Raw genomic sequence first — 22,831 nt, 5'->3', positions numbered from 1 at the left:
GCACAAATATTTTCTTAAGCTTAAATTCTTAGATTCTCCAAATATTCTTCATTTGTAAAAATATTTATTGGAGAACAATAATACTCATTTTTCATAAATTTTATTTGTACAAATTTATTTGATAGCACCCTTTCTCTATTGAGTATATTTCATATCATTAGAGAGTGCATTTATTAGAGCTTAAATGTATACATCTTTCCAACGCTCGTAATTGGTCCTATCAAAAGATTCTACACGTGTGAGATCAACTAATAATTTCTCCAGTGTAGAATTGAAGACCGCCATCTCAATTTTAATATTGTAAGAAAATTAAAATATAATCAAATAATAACTAAATTAAACTATAGAAAAGTTGACGCGTGGTAGAACCACTGTCCTTAAAATCGATTTTGTACTTGTGGAGAAAATCTCTCAGTACAAATAGTCATAGTGCAGATAGTCTTCAAGATTGCTTAACAAGGTTCGAATTTGTGTGCACTAACAAACTCCAGAACTTTACGAGTTACAGTATTCAATTACCCAATGTAGAATTAGAAAAGAAAAAACACAATGATAATATAATTAAAAAAAAACAAGATATCTACTAGATAACATAAATTACTATTGGACGATGGAGAAAATGAGAATGTAAGAAATAGAAAAAGATATACGCGCTGGTTATGTTTTAAAAAAAGGCTGGAGGTAGCTTATTTATAGACTGCATAGAAGAATAATTTGCAGCCTTGATTATTGCACCAAAATAATAATATTTGACTGTTCAAATATCATAATTAACATCTAATTATTATAAAAATTAAAAAAAAATAAAAACTAATAAAATGACATCAAATAAAACAATTACCATCAACAAAAAAGTAATAAACAAGAAAAAAAAAAAAAAAAAAGGAGGTTAGAACTTGCAACATCTCCACCACCCTTTCATGCTGCTGCTTGCCGGTGAGATTCAGTCACACCTCACAATGTTTTTATTACACAAAAATTGTAATCATGGCCTCCCAATTCTGTCCCTATCCAGCCAAGACCTTTTCTGAGGAAGAAGAGGGCATTATGGTCAAATGACTTTCATTTCAATCAATTGGAAATTGGCGTGGAATTTGATGGGAACATCCTTTTTGCGTTGGACCCCATTCGCCCCCATCATCACCATCATCATCATCCTCCTTCCCTTTCCCACCTTTTAGGTTTGACTCAGTCGGCCAAAAAGCGTTGCACTGTATCATTAATGGAAACATCAAGAATTAGTGGAGCCCACCAAATAAGTAAATAATCTTAAATTAGAAATTTTAAGAAACATCTCTTTCAACGATTAATATTTGAGAGGAGACTTAAAATGCCTACAGCAAACTTTCATTTACACAATATGAATGTGAAATTTTTTAAAAAAATTATTAATATTTTTTAAATACATATAGTAAAGTTAATATAGTAATAAGATACGTGATTGTAACTCAAAAAAGTACTATCAATACCTTACTTATTTTTGTTATATAATAAAATGACACCCTTTACCCCCCTCCCCTCCCTCTCTCTTTTGTCTTTTCACTTACAAACAAAAATTAAAGGGTAAAACTTGTCATCTTCGTACACTTTAAATAATTTTAAAAGGTCAATACTTCATGACTAATTATTGAAAAACTAGTTTTTACCTTGTGATTGTGTGTTTGATATTTAGGTAATTGATGCTTAATAATTGTCCTAACTTGTTTATGTAAAATTTCAAAAGAAATTAAAATTTACTATTTAAAATTAAAAATACCAAATTTGAAATTATAAGAGGTGGTCTCGCATATACTTTGTTTCTTTAGTTTCAAAACTATTGCGGTTGAAGATTGAATAATCTTCACGAATCGATCCTTGATCACGATTACTTGAAAAAAGACAAATAAAAGTTTGGAGAACTCGTGGTGTATTTCAGGGGAATTCTCCAATGCCTAAATAAAGGATGAGTTTGAGAAGTTTTTATGCAACAATAAAGTGTGTTAGGATGAGATACCTTAACCTTTTTTCCAAATCTTAATTTATAGTATCGGAGGTTGAGCCAAGGGTGTAATGTCATTTATTGGCGAGTTATGGTGCAAGCGTGAATCGCTCCGATTCTTATCTCGTTGGCGTGAATCACTCTACTTATTATAAGGAGAACGTCAATTGCTCCGGTCAGGCAGTTGACTTGGATGGTAACTGTCCTCATAATGCTGCGCTTTAATCTCTTTTAGGTAGGTGATATATTTAGGGTATATCAAAGTAAGAAAAAAAGGAATGATACATGATTGATGGAGTGTGAGAAATATATTTAATATTTTTCAAATTTTTTTTAGTAAAAGTAATGTATTTTGAGTTTCTATATTTTTTTGATAAAACTATTTTGAAAATGAATAATATTTTATAAAAAAAAAAATCCTATCCTTGAGAAAGTTATTTTGCAAAAACAAATTTCCCCATCAGGCGACAGCCACAAAATTGACAGCCGCCACGTGTCCCTTCTGGACACTCCATCTCCGCCTGCACCCTCTTCGAAAAGGCGCCATTTGCTTCCTCAACCGTTTAAATCTTCAAATACGCTGACACACCCCACCATTACTCATTTACTCCTCAGCTTCGCCACCCAAAACCCTAGCTCTCACCTCCTCTACCCCTAACCATGATTCCTCACGCGTACGCCACCGACGCTCAGCACAAATCCGAAGAGCTCGCTTCCATGATTCTCGCTGCCTCGTCGCCGCCCAAAATCGTCGATGCGTGCGCCGCCGTGGAGTCCTTCCTCCGCCACCACTCCGCTGATCAGAGCCGCTGGTTCTTCTCCGTCACGCTCCCGACCCTAATTTGCAAAATCTTTGGCTTCAATGACTCCCTGTCGTCTAAACCTAGCTCGTCCACTGGCTGGATTGACATCGTCTGCGCATCCAATGATGCAGACCTGGCAGGTAGGGTTTTCAATCTTCTGTCTCCGAATGGTGTTTTGATGTCTTCAATTTCTTCCGTTGATCGTCTTTCCCTCGTGAAATATGTCTTTCCAATCGAGCGGCTGCCTGAGTGGGTTAGGTTTATGCTTTCCAGTGAGCGAGATCGTCGATTGTTGCCGGAATTGTGTCCTCTGTTCAAGGGTAGGTTTGAGGAGGACCCTGTGAAAGGTTCTGTGTCTCAGGTTCAGTTGAATGTGTTTGAGTATTACATGTTTTGGTTTGCGTATTACCCCGTTTGCCGAGGTAACTCTGATAATTCTGATGCCATCCCAGCTCAGAGAGGTCGAAAATTTAAGTTAGAGAATTGGGCTTCCTCCTTTCCGGTTTTTGTAGGTACTCGGCGTGGGCCGGAACAAAAGGTTGAATGTAGTTTGTATGTACGTCTTCTGTATGCATATCTTCGTTCGAATGTGCTAATACGTGATTCGAATGCACACCAACCTTACCGGAGCTCACTGCTTCATTATCCTTCTGGTTATGATGGTTCTATTGAACTACAAGCAGAGTTCTTTGTTAATACATTGATACATTTTTGGTTGGTTTACAATGATTTCTCTTCGTTACCGATGAACGTGTGCAAGTCATTTGGTGTTTCGTTTCCATTACGAACAGTTTTGGGTGAAACCCCGCCAGTGCCTGGGTTGGGTGACGTGGTTAAGTTGTTTGTAAAGTATTTGAACATGAGCTCAGTTTCAGTCACAGAAGTGTCTGATACAGTTGACAGTTCTGGCAGTCCTAGGTGGAGGATCTCAAGTTCAATTGATGTTTTGAAGTCCAGGGATGCTGTGTTGGCATCACCATCTATGAGTTCTTGGAATTCATTGATTCAAAGGCCATTGTACAGATTTATATTGAGGACATTTCTGTTTTATCCTGCGGCAATTTCTATGAAAAATGCATCTCAAGTGTTTTCCCTGTGGATTAGTTATATGGAACCTTGGGCGGTTGGTATGGAAGATTTTGCGGAGTTTGATCGGGTTGTGGATAGGTCTGCTAATATTTTTAGAAAGGAGGATGCTAAGTCACCTTCATGTGGATATTCATCGACCTGGCAAGGCTACATACTGTCTAACTATCTTTTTTACAGCTCCTTGGTTATGCATTTTATTGGGTTTGCGCACAAGTTCCTTCACACTGACCCAGAAGTAATAGTCCAGATGGTACTGAAGGTATGTTTCTTACATGTGTCAGAAATAACGACAATCTGCATGAGAAACAATAGTTGGTCAACTGCAGAGTTTGGTTCCATTCTGTTTTTTAGAAACTGAATTATGAAGTGTATTCTAGGTTTCTTTAATCATTTCATTTTTTTACCTTATGTTTTCTGCTCTCCCATAATTAAGAATCCCTGTTACTTGCATAATCTCAATATTTGCATTCTGTTCCTTTTTTTCTCAAAATGTTTAGGAGAAAATGAAGGTGACAGTTTTATATGACCAGAAACTGCTATAGTGCTTCAATTGATATAATAGAAACAAAAAAGCAAGTTCTTTTCCTAGGATTTTTAGCTCCACAAAATCCTAGTGCTTATCAAGGCCTATGAAGATGTACTATTAAAGAAATGAACATGTGTTTATGGCACACAGTTATAGGATAAATTTTGTGTGTACCAGTAAGAAAACGAAGATGTGTTAGCACACACTGTTATAGGGTAAATTTTGTGTTTTCTAGACAGCTTCATGCGTTGTATGGCATGGTCATGTAACTTGTGCCGTCTCATATTTAACTCTACTTATGTTTGCAAATTTGGTGGCTTCTCAACATACTGTGTTCATGTAGCTATGTCTTTGCAGTTTGCTCCACCCAAGGGACTAAGGTTCACTTAATGGCCTGTGCATAGAGGCTATCTTTTAATTGGATAACTGTTAAGTAAACAAGTTATGTCTGGTAACATCTCTTAATAGATCTAAAGACGCTCTTAACTGAATAAAGCTTTGAGTAACCTCTTATTTGGTCAGACACTCCTCAACACCGAAGCAACCTTATTTCTCCCCTTCTCTTCCTTCATTCTCCATTCAGTATGAATCTCCATCACAAATCCCCTTTTATCATTTTTCCTTCCGTCAGTATCTTATGGAGATGTCTAACAGTGATCAGCCTAATTGGATTGGATTCTTGTTTGGGTTCTGTGATTTTTTGTGTTGGTTCTTTGTTTTTGGTTCTCCAACCTTCAGAAGATGTTTCCGTAGACCATGCAGAATGGCAGAAGAGGATCATGTAATTGATCCTGCATAGTGGGACTAAGGCTTGGTTATTGTTGCTTGTTTTACGGGTTTTGTCTGAGATGGCAACAGGACTGGGTGGTGCGGCCAATCTTGTCAATGGTGACAATGGCAGAGATGAGGACAAGGTCATTGGTGCTGAGAGTGAGCGTTCTCTTGAGACCCATTTGTGAATTCTCTGGGCAAAGCTTCAAGGAGTTCAGTGGAAAATATGTGAGAACTAATCCATGAGTGAAGCTTCCTGTTGCGGAAGAGGTTAGGTAGCAAGTAGCTTTGTGGAGATTTCGCTACCAAGTCACTCTCTCCTTCTCCCTCCCTCCCATTGAACTGTTTCTCTTCTTTATTTTCCATCCAAATTTTATGCAAGACTCCTCACTGAGCATTTTCAAGGGAAATCTCTGCATTTTAGGGGAAGCTTCACTGGACAAAATTTTGATGTATCTTAAGTAAAGATTCAATGGGGTCAGATATTGGACATATCTGGTTTGATTATTTGGGCAAAGCTTGGATTGTTCAATTCTGTGAATTTGCTGTCTGGTTACTGGGAAACTGTAGGAAATTAATGAGGGGAAATTTGATTTTGGATCCTTTTTTTAATTTTTTGTAAAGTGTTTTTCCTAGGAGCTGTAATTTTTTCCTAATGTGCAAATTTTCCTGGTCCTGACCCTTGAATCTGAAATTTTTTCATATTTTCATGTATTTCTGTATAGTTTTAAACTTTTGAACTACCAAGTGAGCTTGCCATATTTAGAATGTAAAAATGGTAAAAATATATATTTATATGTTTGAGAAGTCCAATTACAAAAATGAAACTGTTCAGCATTAAACTAGTTCTAAATTCTGTTCAATAAATTAGAACTTGGTCACTTTTCAAAACTTAACACTTGATTTTATCAGAAGGACAACTATGTCTACTATTTCTACATTTCCGTTCTTGTTATTGTGTTCATGATTGCATTTCAACTGTTGTATTTGGGCTGTCTTCTTTTGGCTCTTAAAAGGGCAAGTTATCCTTTCTCCTAATCTTTTAGTTCTTTTGGTGTGCTTATTTTTTTCCCTATTTAAAGGGAAGGGAGAACATCATTGAACATTCTTTGATTGATTTTGACAATGCAAAACTTCTACAATCTATTAATTACTAAGAAATTATTAAAATGGGTGTAAATTGGACTTGTAAGTAAGCAATTTATTCAACTTGCAGTTGGGTGTTACTAGGCATTTTGTAGTTTTTCATAGGATAGGCCTGATATTATATTTCAAGCTTAAAGTTTAGATTTTGTTTTTTATTTTTTTCCTTATCTTTGCTGGTCCTTTGTCCAGCTTGGTAGTAAACATATTTACTACAGATTCTTGAATTGCATGGTATAATGCTTACCTTATTGTATATGTTTTTACTGGAATGGTTGGCATATAATAGCATTAGTTGGCTGTTTTCGGATTATATTTTATTACCAAACAGAATATGATGGTGAGTTCCATACTACCTGGGATTGGTTTTGTGCAGTTCACAAGCTTAGGTTTCATCCATATTAAAGATGGTCAAACAGCCAGTGTTGCATGGTCTTTGGATACTATTTGCAATGTGTTGGAGACATACTATAGATTTAATATAACCATTATCATAATTGTCTCAATTTGTGTTTTATGTCATGTGTTATTTCTCTATTTTGCCTTTGTTGTATATCAGATTTTAGTTTGCATTGTAAGATGCAATGATACCATAAGAAATAGATGGTAAAGGTAGCTATATGAATTTTAAATACTTAAATGTGTATACTCTGCACAATTGAATTGAGACCCATATTTTACTGATTTCACTAAAAACAGTATATGCATCATCAACATTGTTCCAGCTAGTGCCCTACTGGTTTATTGATTCCTTATTGTTTCAGCATATGAATTGATTCTATATAGGGCTGGTTCATGTCTTTTACCCTTTTCAATAGAAAATAAAGGTGAGGGAAATCCGACCTAGCGGGGACAAGTATGAAATTGAGAAAAGCTCTCCTTAAATGGCCATAGCCCAACTGAGATAAAAAACTTTAAGAAAATTACACCTAATAACTCATCGCATATGGAGACAAATGGGAAAGATGAGCAAATTGGAGATCCATAGTGAACCACATCTTTATTGTTGGGGGGTGTGGAAGTACTAAAACACAAGTATTAATCCTAAAAGTCATATTATGGCACTATAAAAATGCTTTTGTATTGCAGAGAGTTTGTCTGGGTGTGTGAATGTTGGGGGGGGGGGGGGGGTTGTGTGTGTGTGTGTGGGAGAGAGAGAGAGAGAGAGAGAGAGAGCAGTAAAGTTACTGAATGGCATCTTCTAACCAATGCACACATTAGATTGCCCCAATGTATCTCTAGCACTAGATCCTGTTGCTGTTGATAATATTACTGTTTTGACCATTTAGATTTGTTCGACTAATAAACCTGTGGAGGCAATAAACATCTATGCCTCTGCAAAAATGAGTTTGGTGCATAAACTGGACTACTAGGTTTACCTTAATCTCTTCAAAGATTCTGAAACATGTTAAAAATTTAGGAGTTATTTGGAATCATTTCTGTTTTTTGTTTTTTGTTCTTAATGCAGTATAGTGAAGACTTAGTTGGTGATTGCGAGTCTTCATGTTGCTATTTTTCAGGTGTTTTTTCCCTGGTTGTGGCAAGAACAGAAAGTCCATTCTGGTGTTCACTTGTCACAACTTCTTGTTTTAGTAATAATATTGATAATTTAGTTCTGTGGACTAATTATTGCTTGCCCAAGTTTTCAATAAAAAATTAAAACTAAAATTGCACGTGAATTTAAAATAAAGATTTTTCAAAAAATTTGGAAAAATATAAATTATGAAACAATTAAAAAAAATACTTTAAAAATATTTTCACCATTTTTGCCCTTCATAACAGTGCGATTGTTCTTTTATTAAGCATTCCTATTTTTTACTCTCCTTTTTAATTATATTCTTTTGCGCTGTTCATGCACGAATTAGTTTTTTTGTTTTTAGTTTCTGTTTATGGTTTTAAATTTTCATTTCTAGCTTTTGGATTCACATTTTTTGGCAGTAATACCAAACAGCCCTTTATTTTTGCTCATTTCACATTAATTTTTTTTGTTGGAAGTATGTTAAAAGGTGGATAGAATTTGTGTATGAAGAATACTTCATGGATTACGTCCTCAAGGGAAACTGCAAAAATAGAATTTATTTGTGATCAAGTAAGTCAATGCTTGGTTTAGTTGTTTCTAGCATAGGCAATTGTTTTCGTAGAGGGTTTTTTTTTTTTTTTTTCACAAAATGATATTCAAATGTGAAGCTCGTAGCTAGGGGATTTTTTATAAAACTTTGAAGGCCACTAAAATTGAATGAATTATGTTGTGCATTGAGATTGAAGATTTGCTAGGGGCAAAGTGTATGGTAGTGTCCTCATCAAAACTGATTTATGATTAGTGGTTGAACTTTGGAAAGGGTGGATTGAAGTATAATTTATTGCTATGCCTTCTGCTGAATTGTGGGGGGCCTTTTACAAAGGGAATGACAGTATCAGTTACAGCATATGTATTAGGAGACCAATTCCTGTGCTTGTTGGCTGGTTAATCTGCTCATTTTTATTGGAACTCCATCCAGTGCCATTTGAATTTTGTGGTGCGGTTGTTGCAATGCCAACCGTTTTTTAGCCAGCCTTTCTTCTGGCTAAACTAAAAACTTTCCTTCAAATTTCATTTTGAATGCATTGACTAGTGATAGCCCTTTCATCCATTTAAATTTGGTGATTAGGATAAAATTTTGTTTCAAAAATCCCTTTCATTATATTGTCTTGAATGACATGCAATACATTATAGGCAAGTGTTTGCATTTTTATGCAACCATTGGCGGTCTGGCATCTGCATGATTTGATGAATGTTTTATGTTGTGTACTAACTTTTTTCTTTCTATCTTTTCTTTCTAATTTTTAATTTTATTATGTTATTGTCTACTTTTCACCAGGTTATAAGCATATTGATGTCATCTACTGAGCTAATTGATCTTATGAAGAAAACAGATACTCTATTTCATTCGAAGCAAACTGGATCAGCCAAAGTGATGCTTAATAGCTTGTGCAGATTTGTACCACAAATTCGGGAACAATTGCAGGTAATTCATTCTTTCCCGTCTGTTCATTTGTGATTTGCCTTCTACTTTCTCAGACACGATATATGCTGTCTTACAAGGACTGTTCTTTTTTATTTGATCATGATTTTTATATTTTAGAAGTCAAATAAAATGCACACAGCTGCTCTTTTATGCTGGTCTAGAAGGATATTTTCATGTGTTATTCAAGACCTGTTGGTGTACAGCATCTTTTTACTACATTATATTTCTTCTACATAGTTCATGCTGGTGGCTTCTGGCCCTTATATGCCTTTATTAAATATTTTTTCTATCATTTTCTTGGGAAATTAGGACTGGGAGGATGGCTTATGTGAGAGTGATGCTGATGGATCCTTCTTGCATGACAACTGGAATAAAGATTTACGACTTTTTAGTGACGGTGAAGATGGTGGACAACAACTGCTTCAGGTTTTTTTTAATTTTATTTTGTATTTGTTATTCATTGTATTTTTTCTCTATATTGTATATTATTAAAAATGAATTTTTTTTCAAATATAGAAAAATCAAATTTTAATTGTGGAAATTCAAAATTTTGCTATCTATTCTGCATAATATGTTAATAGATCTGCTAATCTCCCTTGTTTATTTTTTTTCCCACTTCTCTTGATGAGTAGAAATGAAAAAGTCAATTCTTCCATGTGTTTTTTCCTTTCCTTTTCCTAGTTTTTGGAGTTCCAAACTGGGCCTCTTTGCAAATGCATGCATCCTGCCCATACTTTATATCCACAGAAATGGGTTCTAATCTAGACACATGCCTTTGGCATTGCAGCTGTTTATATTGCGTGCGGAGTCTGAGTTGCAAGCAATGTCTGGTGATAATCTTGCACACAACCTTCAGTGCATAGACACTTTGAAGGCCCAGTTGGGCGGCTTGTTTGGGGGTGATATCACAAAGCCGATGCTCATCACACCAGAAACAAGACAGTGTCAGCGATCCCGTGAAGAAATATTCAAACCCAGAAGAGTTGGCAACTGTGCGATGGCTGATATAAAATACAAAGGTGACTGGATGAACCGCCCCATCTCCGATGATGAGGTTGCGTGGCTTGCAAAATTGCTAGTTTGGTTGTCATGTTGGTTGAATGAGAATCTAGGGCTCAACCAGTTAGAGAGCAGGGATGCAGGACTGAGGATGTCCTATGTGGAGGTATCAAGTGATATTATTGGCAAGGTGTGTGGGCCGACAGAAACCGCGAAGATGGTACTGTGCTCAATTGGTTCTTGGCTTCTCATGGTGGGTCTGGGGATGGTGAGATTAATGAGAAGATATGGTCTGAGGGTGAACCTGAGGGTTTTGGCCTCCAAGAAGGTTGTGATGGTTTTGCTTATGTTGGCTGCTGTGAGCATTTTGAAGAATGCTTTTGGGCTGTTGAGGGTGTAGGTTGGAGAAAGGGAAGATGAAATGTTCTAAAAAAAAAATAGGAAAGAATACAAATAGATCTTTTGTTTTTTGGTGGAGCTTTGTTGCTTTGTTGTAAATAAGTGACAATTTTGAGATTGAAAGATCTCGTGAGCAGTTTTGTCATATATGTTTTGTGTAATCAATACGTCGCGCCTTTGTTGGCATCATCGTCCTCTTGTCCTCTTTTCTTTCAGGTGGAGGGGCCTAAAAGGTCCTGCCGCTTTTATCATTGACGCAGATACACACACACACACATTGGATCATTTGATATAATTTTTTGGGTAAAATTTAATTACACTCCTTGAGATTTTTGAAAATAACACTCCATTCCTGAATTTATAAAAAATATCAAAGGATTTTATGGGCTATATATATATATATATATATATATATATATATATATTGGATCATTTGATATAATTTTTTGGGTAATTACACCCCTTGAGTTTTTTGAAATAACACTCCATTCCTGAATTTTTTAGAAAATATCCATGGATTTTATGAGATTTTATTTTATTGGCAAAATGATTTTTTTATAAAAAATTTAATTTTAATCATAATAGAATAGTATTTTAAAAATAGTATTTATTTAATAAATTTAATTGAAGAAATTGGTCAACATAATGTCTTGAAAATTACTTGATTCATAGACCTAATTGATTATCGAATTAATTGATTTATTTGGTCTAATTGTTTTTAAATTAATCATTTGACATCATCATAATGAAAAAAAATTATTATTTTAAGTTTTATAAAAATATATAAAAAATAAAAAATACTAATAAATCGCAAAAATACTTAATAATTATAATACTACAAAATATTGTCTAGATATAATTTCATAAAAATTTAATGACTAAACACATTATAAAACAAATAAAACATAGTTTAAAATTTTTAAATTCAAGTAATTTATCAAATATAGTGTTAAAAAAGATAAAATACAATTAAAAATTCATTCTTAATAAATTAAAATTATAAAATGGGATGACATGTTAGTTCTTCTGTGTGTAAAATGTGAAAAATAGATTAAAAAAAGGTCAAATTTATATTAATTAGTTAACCATTGTTTGGGACAATTCGTTTGATTTTTTTCTAATTTTAGACAATTTTTATGTTTTTAAACATAATATTAAACCAAATCCAAAAAGTAAGCCACAAATCGACCAATCGTCTAATTCAAATTAATTTTTTTCAAATTATATTTTATTTGTAAAAATATATTTAGTCATTTAATTTTCATGAAATGTATATAATAAATATTTTTTAATAATATAATTTTTAAATATTTTTTTTGAATTATTTGTATTAGTTATTTATTTTTTCATAATTTTTTAAAATAATAATTTAATTATGTTGTCACACTTATGTAAAATGATTGACCCAATGTAGCCGTCGGGTGCTCAATCCACTTATAAGATTAATTTTCAAAATATATTGTAATTAATTGATTAACTTTTTCAACTTAATTTTTTTTAAATTAGTGTCATTTTTTAAAATTACCTTATCGAAATTGAGTGAAATGGTAAAATTATCATTTTATTAAAATAAAATTTAATCTTTTTACCAAGCTTAATGGTTGACTAAAGATCAACTAATGATTCATTTTGTCAACAAAATTAAACCTCAAGGGCTTTTGTGGTAATCTTAAAAAATTCAAGAGGTGGAATGTCATTCTTTAAAAAGTGAGGGAGTACTGTTGGATTTTATTTAGGTGTTGGGAAAATGGAAATGGCATTGATTTTACTACTTAAGTGTTGTCGTTGAGTTGAATTTAATAGTATGATCTTTGAATTTAACTCAATTGAAGCATTGTAAATTCAAAATTTGATTCAATTGACAATCAGATTATTCAAAAGAAAATTAAATTTTAAATTTAAATTTTAGATTTCAAATAATACTGAATTAAGTAGATCTGGAAAGAGAATCAAAGTGAACTCAACCCGACTTGAGTTACTCTCTTATTTGACTGAAAAGTTATATGTATTATTTTTCTTTCAAAGGATCTTGAAATTACAAAAATAAAGTAAAATCAATGATTAATCAACATAAGTTAAGAGAATTTGAACATAAATCACTTATAGAATGTTTGGGTTGCGGAATGGACAAGAAATGAATGAAATTAAAATTTAAAAGGAGAGTGTGATAAAATCAACTAATAAATTTGATATCATTTCTTCTAATTTCATTCTATTGTTACTACCAAACATGTAGTTATAAGTGGGACAAGGTTAGGATTTTATGGATACAAAGACCGTGATTATTATATATAATAATAACAATAATAATGAATATAAAATTTTGGCATTGATGGTAATAATAATGAATGTAAAATATATATAAGTTAAAATTGAGATAGGACATTTATAATATATTTGTTCATTGTATATTGAATTTGCTCGTGTCATTTTAAGTAGATAGAATGACATTTGGAATAAGTCTTTGTAATGTAATATATAAAATCAATTCCAAGGTTTTGGTCAATAGAATATGACATCTTCTAGGTCAAATCATCAATCCACTTCGAGGGAGTTTCATTCCAAAAAGAGGAACTATTGAAAACACAATTCTCGCTCAAGAGCTAGCTTATCCATCTCTCGAAGAAAATTAAAGGCCAAAATGGTTACTCAGTTTTGAAGCTTAATTTAGAGAAAGCTTATGAGATAATTAATTTAAGATTCTAAACGAATGCTTTTGTTGAAGCTAGCTCTTTATAATTACTTGTTATCTACATGGAAAAACTTGTTTGGATTAAGAAACCAGTCTGATGCTAAGAATGGATATCAGTCAATTGTATTTGTTAGCCTAGGTGGTTACATAATTATGTTTTAATATGTTTTTGATGATATTAACCTATTTGTGGTTCCTAATGTTTCCTATCTTTACAGATCATGTTTAGTACAAGTTCTAGTGACGAATTCATGAAGTACTGGATCAAAGGCAAAGATCGGACCGAGTAGATGTTAAGTAAGAAAGATTAGATGGACACTCACTCGGAAGAGCCGAAGCATAACCAAAGGAAGCTTATTGTATAATTATTTGTGTTAGTTTTGGTGCAATCCCAAGAGGGGGGTGAATTGGTATTTAAAAATTCTTCCTACGTTTAACAAATCCAAAAGGCAGTATTTCACAAACCTAGGGTCTTTCTACGTATTGACAATCCCAAACAAATATTCAAATAATAAACATAAACATACATGTGCAGAATGTAAATTGTGGAAAATAAAATCAACACCAGATATGATATCGGGGTTCGACCAATACTGCCTACGTCCCCGCCTTGGCACACCCGCATAAGGATTACACTATAAGCTCACTTAACGGGTGGAGCGGCACCGTTTACAATTAGATCAATTAACGGGGCTAACCTCTAGGGGTGAGCAAACGGTCGGTTCGGCCAGATTCGGTTAATTAACCGAATTAACCAAAAATTTCGATTAATAAATTCTGTTAACCGAACCGACTGAACAAGGAGAGCTACCCGAACCGAACCCGATCGAATTCCTTTTCGGGTAATTCGGTTAACCGAATCTAACCGAAATAATTAAAATTAATTATTAAAAAATGGAATATGTACCTGAGTCACTAAATCGATCCATCCAGCTACTGGAAGAGGGATTTGGGATCGAGATTGGGACGAGAATAGAGAATTGGGAAGTGGGAAGAGGGGCTTAGCCGCCGGCGCTTAGGGCCTGAGCCTCAAGCAAAGCAACGAAGATTGAAGAGACGATTTGCGAAGAGGGAGAAGGAGAAGTGGAGAAGGACTGCCTGCTAAGTCTGGCGGAGGGAAACAAAAGAAGGACTGAATCTGAAGGAGAAGGAGAACTGACCTCCGAGACCGAGAGGGGAGACTGGAGAGGCTGCGGCGTAGAGGAGACTTTGAAGGAGAACTGGAGAAGAAGAATTGGAGAAGGAAAACTAAGGGTCCGAGACGCCGAGACGGAGTCATCGAGAAGCTGCAATGCAGATGAGACTTGAGAGGACACGAACAGTTGGCCAATCAGGGTCGTCGGGCACAAAGGAGATTGGAGAGGACCTAGCATATATATATATATATATATATATATATATATATATATATATATATATATATATATATATATCTATTTTATATTTAAATTTTAATTAATTCTTAATTCGGGTAGTTCGGCTAATCGAATTAAATTTTTTCATAATCGACCCGATAACCGATTACTCGAAATTTAGTGAACCTATAACCGAACCGACCGACCCCTATTTGTTAACCGAACCGAACCGACTGAAATTGATCGGTTAATTCAGTTAATTCGGGTTTCCCTAAATTATGCTCACCCCTATTGACCTCAACCTACACCTTACCAGGATGGTGCACCTAACTTTCCTAACCGAGTTTAAGCCAATCTTGGACTATTCAACAGGGCTAGACTTCCTTTTCAGGCCCATGCCTGGAATACAATCAATAAGAAATTTTCGTACAAATAAATGCTTCTTACACAAGAAAATATGTATTACAATATGCACAGTATAATCAATGCACTACCAAAAGATAGGATTTGATAAGTTCAATATAGTTTTAATGTCTACTCTCAAAGATTTATGCAAATATGACAATTAGTGCGTGAGAGTGTAAATGATATGATCTTTATGTTAAATAATGATTTCCATCATAATGTACAAACAAATATCCTAGACACACTTTAAATATCTCAACAAATATTTTTCTAAAAATATAAACCTCAAGAGATATTCAGATTTAGTTTGTAAAAAATGATTTGATCTTTGTGTTCAAAATGATATTATCAATCAAAGGGTACAATAACAAAGATCTTCACAAGCAAATATCCCAAAAGTATTTTTTCTCAAAAATAAGCACACTAAATATTTGAAAACGGTTCGTAAAAAATTTATTTCACAAACAAAAAACAATACGAACTCTTGAGTATTGCAATGATGATGCAAAAGTCATAAGTTCTACGAAGTTTTCCTACAGAAGACTTATTAATGAAATCTCTTGGAAAAACTCAAGCTTACTCTCGGATAAAAATGTATCTCAATCAACTAAAACTCACGAGAGCGTAAGCTTAACCAAAAACTCACAATAGCACTCTTACTTAGTAAGGTTTGCAATGAGGATGAGTAAGAATGAAGAAAATGAAGCTTAAATGTGAGAAATAGAGTTTTTGAAAAACAGAGAAAATTTGCTAATTATTTTTGCTAATCATATGCTAATTTTTGCAAATAAGGGGGTATATATAGAGTTTCCCAAAATTATAACCATTTAGGACATGTAGGGTATGATTAGGAATTTTTTAAAACATTTTAGCAAAGTTAACCTCGTTCAAAAAATTCAACCTTGGTAAAAAAAATGTCCAACTCGAGAGCACCGGTTGACCGAACTTAAGGTTCGGTTGACCAAGTGACAGAGTTCGGTCGACCAGACTAAGGGTCTTAAAGGCAATTTTTCCAATTTCGCGTGATTCGATCGACCAGGTGATTTTGAACTAGGTAGTTCGGTCGACCGGGCAGTTGGATTCTCCCACGTGGGGGTTTGGTCGACCAGAGCGTTGCCCGTATAAATCTGGTCGGTCGACCGAGGAGTCAAATGTTGACCCGTGTGGGAGTTCGGTCGACCAAGTTATGTGAACTTGGTAGGGTACGGTCGATTGAGCTATGATCAAACTGTTGACCTTTGACTGGTTCGGTCGATCGAATACTTTTATGAAGTATAGGGAGTCCTAAGGTCAGTCTAGGTCTTCTTTAAGACATCGAAAAATCCGGCGTCGGTCAACCGAATGGTGCCCTACGGTCATTTGGTTTCCTTATGGTCATTTGAGCTTATCTACCCTATCATGCATGTAATGCATTAATTATTATAGACCATTGAGCTTTAATTATTACAGACATGAATAACAACTTAATTAAATTACAATGAATAAACATCATGGGTCTTTGTCTTCTTTAAGTCCATGTGCGTACACCATATGATACTTCCGATTGGTCTTGCACACAAACTCATCAACCATTAAATACAAAGAGTATTTGTCATTATCAAAACCGGGTATGACCCATATGGTCAACAATTTGAAATGGGGTGTGTTTAAGGTATTATTCTTTGTTACTCTTGCGGTTTTGTTTCATGCACGATTTCTGAGCAAAAGTTAAGCAATGCATACACATATTAGGACACAAGATTACATAGAATATCACTTAAATGAAAAATAAGTTTTTCATTCCATAATTAAGATTTTTTTCAATGGCAAAATCATGACTTATATGAAAATATCCTATACACAACTTTGATTAAAATGGGACAAGTGTTAACTGGTCTTAGTATTGTGAACTTTAATATACTTGGTCCTAGTTGGGTTTAAAGTCTCAGTTATGCACCTCTCAAATTTCCTGAACACCCTTCGGTATTTGGGGCATAACTTTTGGTAGAAAACTCCAAAAAAAGTTATTTTGGTGTCTATATATGGAAAGTTAAGAAAAAATACCACAACTTTCGTGTTGATGACTTTTTCTGATTTGGGGTAATCATCGACGAATGTAGGAAACCGTCGATGTTTCAGAGAGTCCAAAAAAACCGTCGACAGTTTGGAATGGTGACAGAACACCAACAGGCAAAAAACGACTAGTTTTCAAAATAGTTTTTTTAATAAAGCCCCCTAATGACCATAAAACGCCTAGTAGCCCATTTTTGCCTATAAATACAAGTTCTTAGACTTGTTTAGAAATGGTTTTGACCATTTTGACCAAAACCTAAGCATTTTGCACTTTACATTTTAGTTCTTTCCATCAAGTGCTCATTCTCTCTTGCTCTCTAATCTTGTGTGAATCATTCCTTGAGAGAATAGTGTGAGGTTTGAATTGTATTTGATATTAGCTCATTGAGGAGCATCATTTTGTATACCCATCATCTTGTAAGGTTCTTTGTGAACTATTTGTTGAAGGTTCTTTGTGAATCGAAGGCTCTTGGTGAGCGTGATAGGGATTTGTTCCCTAGTGTAGGGATTTGTTCATGAGTTGTAAGGCTTCTCCGCCAATGAAGGAGTATCCTTAGTGGATTGTGGAATTCTTGACTTGGTGCTAAGGCGTGGACATAGGTTTGGTGCCGAACCATGTAAAAATACCAGTGTTGATCTTTCTCTACCCTTCTCTTTATTTTATTCGTCTTGTGCTTGATTTACATTATATATATATATATATATATAGTGATATAATTTCTTGAATCTTGTCAAAAGTTTTATTTTGTAGAGAAAAGCTAAATATGTGAAAAGAGTCCATTCATCCCCCCGCCCTCTGACTCCACATACTCCGTAGGACGTTCGACAATATTCATGGTGATCTTCATTCTTGTATTTGCTAATGATCTGCCACTCTTTGCCAAAGCTTCCAAATCTCAAGTCTAGGCTATCATGTGCACTCTTTATGAGTTTTGCAATGCCTTAGGCCTCAAATTCAGCCTTGATACATCCAAAGATATGATTTTGCCGATTGTCCCACAAAGGGTAACCACTTAAGTTTTCCAATTTCTTTTGGAAAAAAATGAATATTAATTTATTGTGTGTCAAATGCAGAATAAGCTTTTAACTTGGAAGGAAAACCTCCTAAATTTTGTCAATTGTGTGACTTTAGTTTAGACAACTTTGACTTTTATTCCTATTTATTTGATGCAAGCTTCTTAGTGTTTACAATCAATTTGTGACAACAATGATGGATTTGTAGGAATTTTATTTGTTCATTTTTAGGGAATTGAGAGGTTTTCATCTTGTTAGTCGGGATTCAATTACAAATTTGAAAAAATAAAATAAATTGGAAGGTTAAGTTTTTTATGTGCTCACCATAATAACGTAGTATTGTTGGGAAAACTGTCTTGGCTATCAAAGGTTGATAAACCATGGGCAAATTTGATGAAGACAAAGTATTTGAAGGGAGATAGATTTTTTTTTTTTTTTTACACCCCACTAAACTCCATCTCACATATTTGGAGGTTGACAATGAAAAGTTTTGAGCTTGTCAATGATGGATTTAGACAAAAGTAGGGGTGGGGTAAAATATTTCCCTCGGTTTGATACTTGGTTGGAGAGGGACCTCTATCAAGTTGGAATAGAAATCCTTGATAGAGTGAGACATAAAAATTGGAAATATTAATTTTCAATGGAGGTAAATGAGATTTAAGTAATATCTCCTTTGTGATACTTTTGGATCTTAAGGATGTCATGATATTAACACCCTTTTAGCTTATTGGGCACAAATAGAATGGTTGGCTTGTGTTTTACCAAGTCAAGTTGGGAAGGAGGGGCTTTGGAAGCACAAATGCCCTTTTTAAAAAATGAAGGCATTTCTTTGGCATACATAATAGTTGGTTTTGTTGGCCTAACATGACTTTCGAATCTTATTTTGATGATAACAAATAAATGTTAATTTAACATATTATGGTTTAAGTGATGATATTTCAGGAAACCTAGTATGTGAAGTTCAAAAGGTTAAAGAATAAAGAGTCCAAGTTCACAAAGTGCTATGAAAGCTTATACTTCAACAACAAGGTGATCAAAAGAAAGTTCAAGAGGTCAAGGATGGTCAAAACATTTGGAAGCTTAAAGGATATTGAAGCTCAAGACGAAATGGACTCAAAGCAAAGATATACATGAAGACTTCAAGTTTAGAAAGTTTTAAAGCCTTTAGGAAGTCTTATGTAAGTATTTCATTTAAATATCAAAATGAATGCTTTGAAGCTCATTAGGGTTTATTATAGTTTAGAGACCTTATTTTGAAAAACCCAGAAAATACTCTTTAAAAGTATCAAAGCAAGTTGGCTAAGGTTTTTGAAAACAAACTTTAAAAATAGTGTTTTAAATGTTTAGGCGACTAACCCTTGTTTGGTCAGGTGTTTGACATTTTTTTTTGAATTAAATTTGACAGACAGTGTAGGATCAGGCGACTGACCCTTAAAACCTTAGGCGTCTGTCCCTATTCTAAATTGAAAAATACACTGTATGTAAAGATCAGGCGACTGACCCCAATGGGTTCAGGCAACTGACATTTGTAACATTTAGTTTTTAAACAGCTTTGAAGTTTTCAAATTATGTTGCTTGTGCCCTAAACTTTGTAAAAACTCGGGAAACACTCCAAGTAACTTGGTAACACAAAAATATACCTTTTTGAGCCTCTAAATACATAATTTCTAAAACCAAATTGAATACCAAAAAATGAAAATCTGATTTCAATCTATATTGCTCATACTCTCTCAAAGCCCTCTTGCACACATCAACTTGCTGAGATTTTCTGAGAAATACTGAGTCATTGATCATTGATCTTTGAGCACAACTTCTAAGTTTTGATTCAAATCAAAGGAAGAATCCCGGTGACATACTCTTTGAGTTTCAATTCTATTCTTCATTGATATTTACTTTCAAGTGTTGATTAGCTGTGCTTAATCTTGTACTAACCAACTCTATTTGAGAGTAATTCTTGTACGCAAGAAATAATTCTTGTTTCTTTGTTTTTTGATGGTTCATGGTTGTTGAATCGTTGTAGCAAGTGTGAGGTATCGTTTGGAGAGGTGTACTCTAGCCTATTGAAGGAGGGATTGTAAGGTTGCTCCTACCCGTAAAGGAAATGTATAGTGGAATCCTTAGGTGGTGTTGTCTACGGCAAGGACGTAGGCAGATATAGCTGAACTTCGTAAAAACTTGGTCTCACTCTCTTCCTTTACTCTTTAAATTTATGCATATATATAAATTGCGTGGATGATTATTTAAGTGCAGGGAATTAAATTGATATTGAGATTGAGAAAATTTTAATTAAAGGGAGTATGTTGATTGATCTTTTGCGGAAACCTTGAAGGGAGTACGTTGATTAATCGTTTACGGAAACCTTGATTAAAAGGAAGTGCATTAAATCTATTAATACGGGGCTTTTATCAAACTCCACTTTGAGCTATTCAATCGCTGAATCGTGGAAGTTTTGCTGCAATTCATATTGGTTAAGTAACTTGTTGATTGAGTTGGCTTATTGATTGATTGATTGGGTGTTGATTGTCTTGCTGTAAAATCAAGTTGATTTACTCATTCTTAAAGTTTTAAAAGTGAATATTAATTCCTAACTGATATTATAACTCAAATCATCTTTGTGATTAATAAATTTAAAAAAAAAGCTCTGAATTTGTAAAAAGAGTTAAAAGAAACTTTTAAAACCCAATTCACCCCACTCTTGGGACAACACCTTAGTTTTCAGGTTTCTCGGTAATAAATATTGTGTCAAATAAAACTTAACTAATTCTAGCTAGTTGTTGTGCTAGATGTAAGGATAGAGTTGAAGATAGTCTGCACCTTCTTTGGAATTGCCTCAAGGCTAAGAAAGTTTGATCCAATTCTCATTTTTTTGGTGCCCTATCAAGACTTCTTCATTAAAGGTCATGATGTTTGGAATAGAATATTCATAGACCCTCAAAAGGGAAATCCCCTTCTATTAGAACAAGGACCTTAATCATTTTACTTATTAAGTAATTTAAAGGACATGGAATACTAAACTCATAGAGGGGAAACATTTTTTTAGTATTTTCTTGATTGTTGCAAATAAAGATGTCCGCCCAAGAGTAAAGTTTAGGAGGGGTGAATGGACTCTTTTGCATATTTAGGCATTTCTCTACAAAATATAATTCTTAGTAATATACAAGCAATTATATCACAATAAATAAAATGTAAATGACGCACAAGACGTAAATTAAAGAGTATAGGGAAGACAAGCTTAACACCGATATTTAACGTAGTTTGGCCTCTTGCCTACGTCCACACCTTGAGACACACTCAAGGATCCCACAATCCACTCTAACCTCCCTCACCGACAGAGAAGCCTTTACAACCGGGAACAAATCCCTTTCTCTCACCAAGAGTCGCAAGGTTCACCAAGAATCCTTGCACTCGGTTCACCAAGAACCTTCAACCATGGTTCACCAAGAACCCTTTGTGATCTGGTTCACCGTGAACCTTTCATAACATGAAGATGGAATACTAAACAAATGCTCCTTGAAAGAGCTGATAATTAATACAACCAAAACGTCACTCAACTCTCTCAAAATAATGATTCACAACAAAGTTAAGGAGCAAGAGAGAAGTTGAGCACTTGAAATATGAACTAAAATGTGGTGTGTTTGGAAATGATATATGAACTACTAAATCAATGTTTAAACAAGCCTTTGGACTAGTATTTATAGGCAAAATGAGTTACTAACTGTTTTATGGTTGTTGGGCTTATAAAATAATCGTTTACTTTGAAAATTAGCCGTTTATAATTGTTAGGGCTTAAATCCCAACACAAACCGTCGACTGTTTAACCTAATTAGTCGACTATTTACCCCAATTAGTCGGCTGATTACCCTAATCAGTGGACTATTTCATCTAGGCCACATTCTACCTGAAACTGTCGACTGTTTACCCCAAATCGTCAACTGATTACCCAAATAAGTGAAAGTGTTTAGCATAAAAGTTGTGAGATTTTTTCTTAACTTTCCGTAGATACCAAGATTGCCCTTTTTGGAGTTTTTTTTATAGCAAAAGTTATGCTCCAAATATTGAGAGGTGTTCAGGAAATTTGAGGGGTGCATAAATGAGGTTTTAAACCCAACTAGGACCAAGTTAACACTAATATGATTTAAAACTTGTCCCATACAAAAATACATTTGAGTAAAAAATATTTTTATAAAACTCTTTGTTTTTACTTTAAAAACATGAGTATTAAACTTATGACTTAGTGATATCCTGTAAAGACCCGGACAAGGAAAATAAGGAAATTAAATAGGAAAAGGAAAAAGGGGATTTCAGCAGGCTTTGTCGACGAAGTCCATGTTCTAGTCGCCAAAGGCCCTTATGTGGTTTGTCGCCAAAATTCAGAGCATCGTTGATGAAAAGATCCAAAACAACCGAAAATATCAGGCTTAAGGTTAGTAAACGAAGCCCTTCTTTCATCGACGAATGGACTTTTATAGTTCATCGACGAAAGCGCCATTTGACTCACTCGAAAAATGAGCAGCTCGGAAGCTATCCCAAGTATAAGAGTTTTTTCATGTAATATTCAACCCAAGGGCTAGATCGTCTCCTCAGGGAATGCGGTTTAACC

At 34.3% G+C, this 22,831-nt stretch overlaps 1 protein-coding gene across 1 annotated transcript; it reads left to right on the top strand.

Annotated features, from left to right (window-relative positions):
- Positions 1-2,520: 2,520 nt before the first annotated feature.
- On the top strand, positions 2,521-10,902 carry LOC131164803 (uncharacterized). The gene is made up of 4 exons (XM_058122267.1): positions 2,521-4,129; positions 9,169-9,315; positions 9,625-9,741; positions 10,103-10,902. The coding sequence occupies exons 1-4, from the start codon at positions 2,639-2,641 to the stop codon at positions 10,712-10,714; spliced, it is 2,367 nt and encodes a 788-aa protein (XP_057978250.1). The 5' UTR covers positions 2,521-2,638; the 3' UTR covers positions 10,715-10,902.
- The last annotated feature ends 11,929 nt before the right edge of the window (positions 10,903-22,831 follow it).

This window comes from Malania oleifera, chromosome 9 (genome assembly GCF_029873635.1).
Source record: "Malania oleifera isolate guangnan ecotype guangnan chromosome 9, ASM2987363v1, whole genome shotgun sequence".
In the NCBI taxonomy this organism is placed as follows: domain Eukaryota; kingdom Viridiplantae; phylum Streptophyta; class Magnoliopsida; order Santalales; family Ximeniaceae; genus Malania; species Malania oleifera.
The sequence above is the reverse complement of the archived record's forward strand: the minus strand, read 5'-3'. Positions and strand labels throughout refer to the sequence as shown.

Bases quoted from the DNA above. Each gene is read 5' to 3' on its own strand.
- LOC131164803 (XM_058122267.1), top strand. From the start codon at position 2,639: ATGATTCCTCACGCGTACGCCACCGACGCTCAGCACAAATCCGAAGAG. The intron at 4,130-9,168 runs GTATGTTTCTTA...ACTTTTCACCAG, and splicing joins TAGTCCAGATGGTACTGAAG to GTTATAAGCATATTGATGTC. The intron at 9,316-9,624 runs GTAATTCATTCT...TTGGGAAATTAG, and splicing joins AAATTCGGGAACAATTGCAG to GACTGGGAGGATGGCTTATG.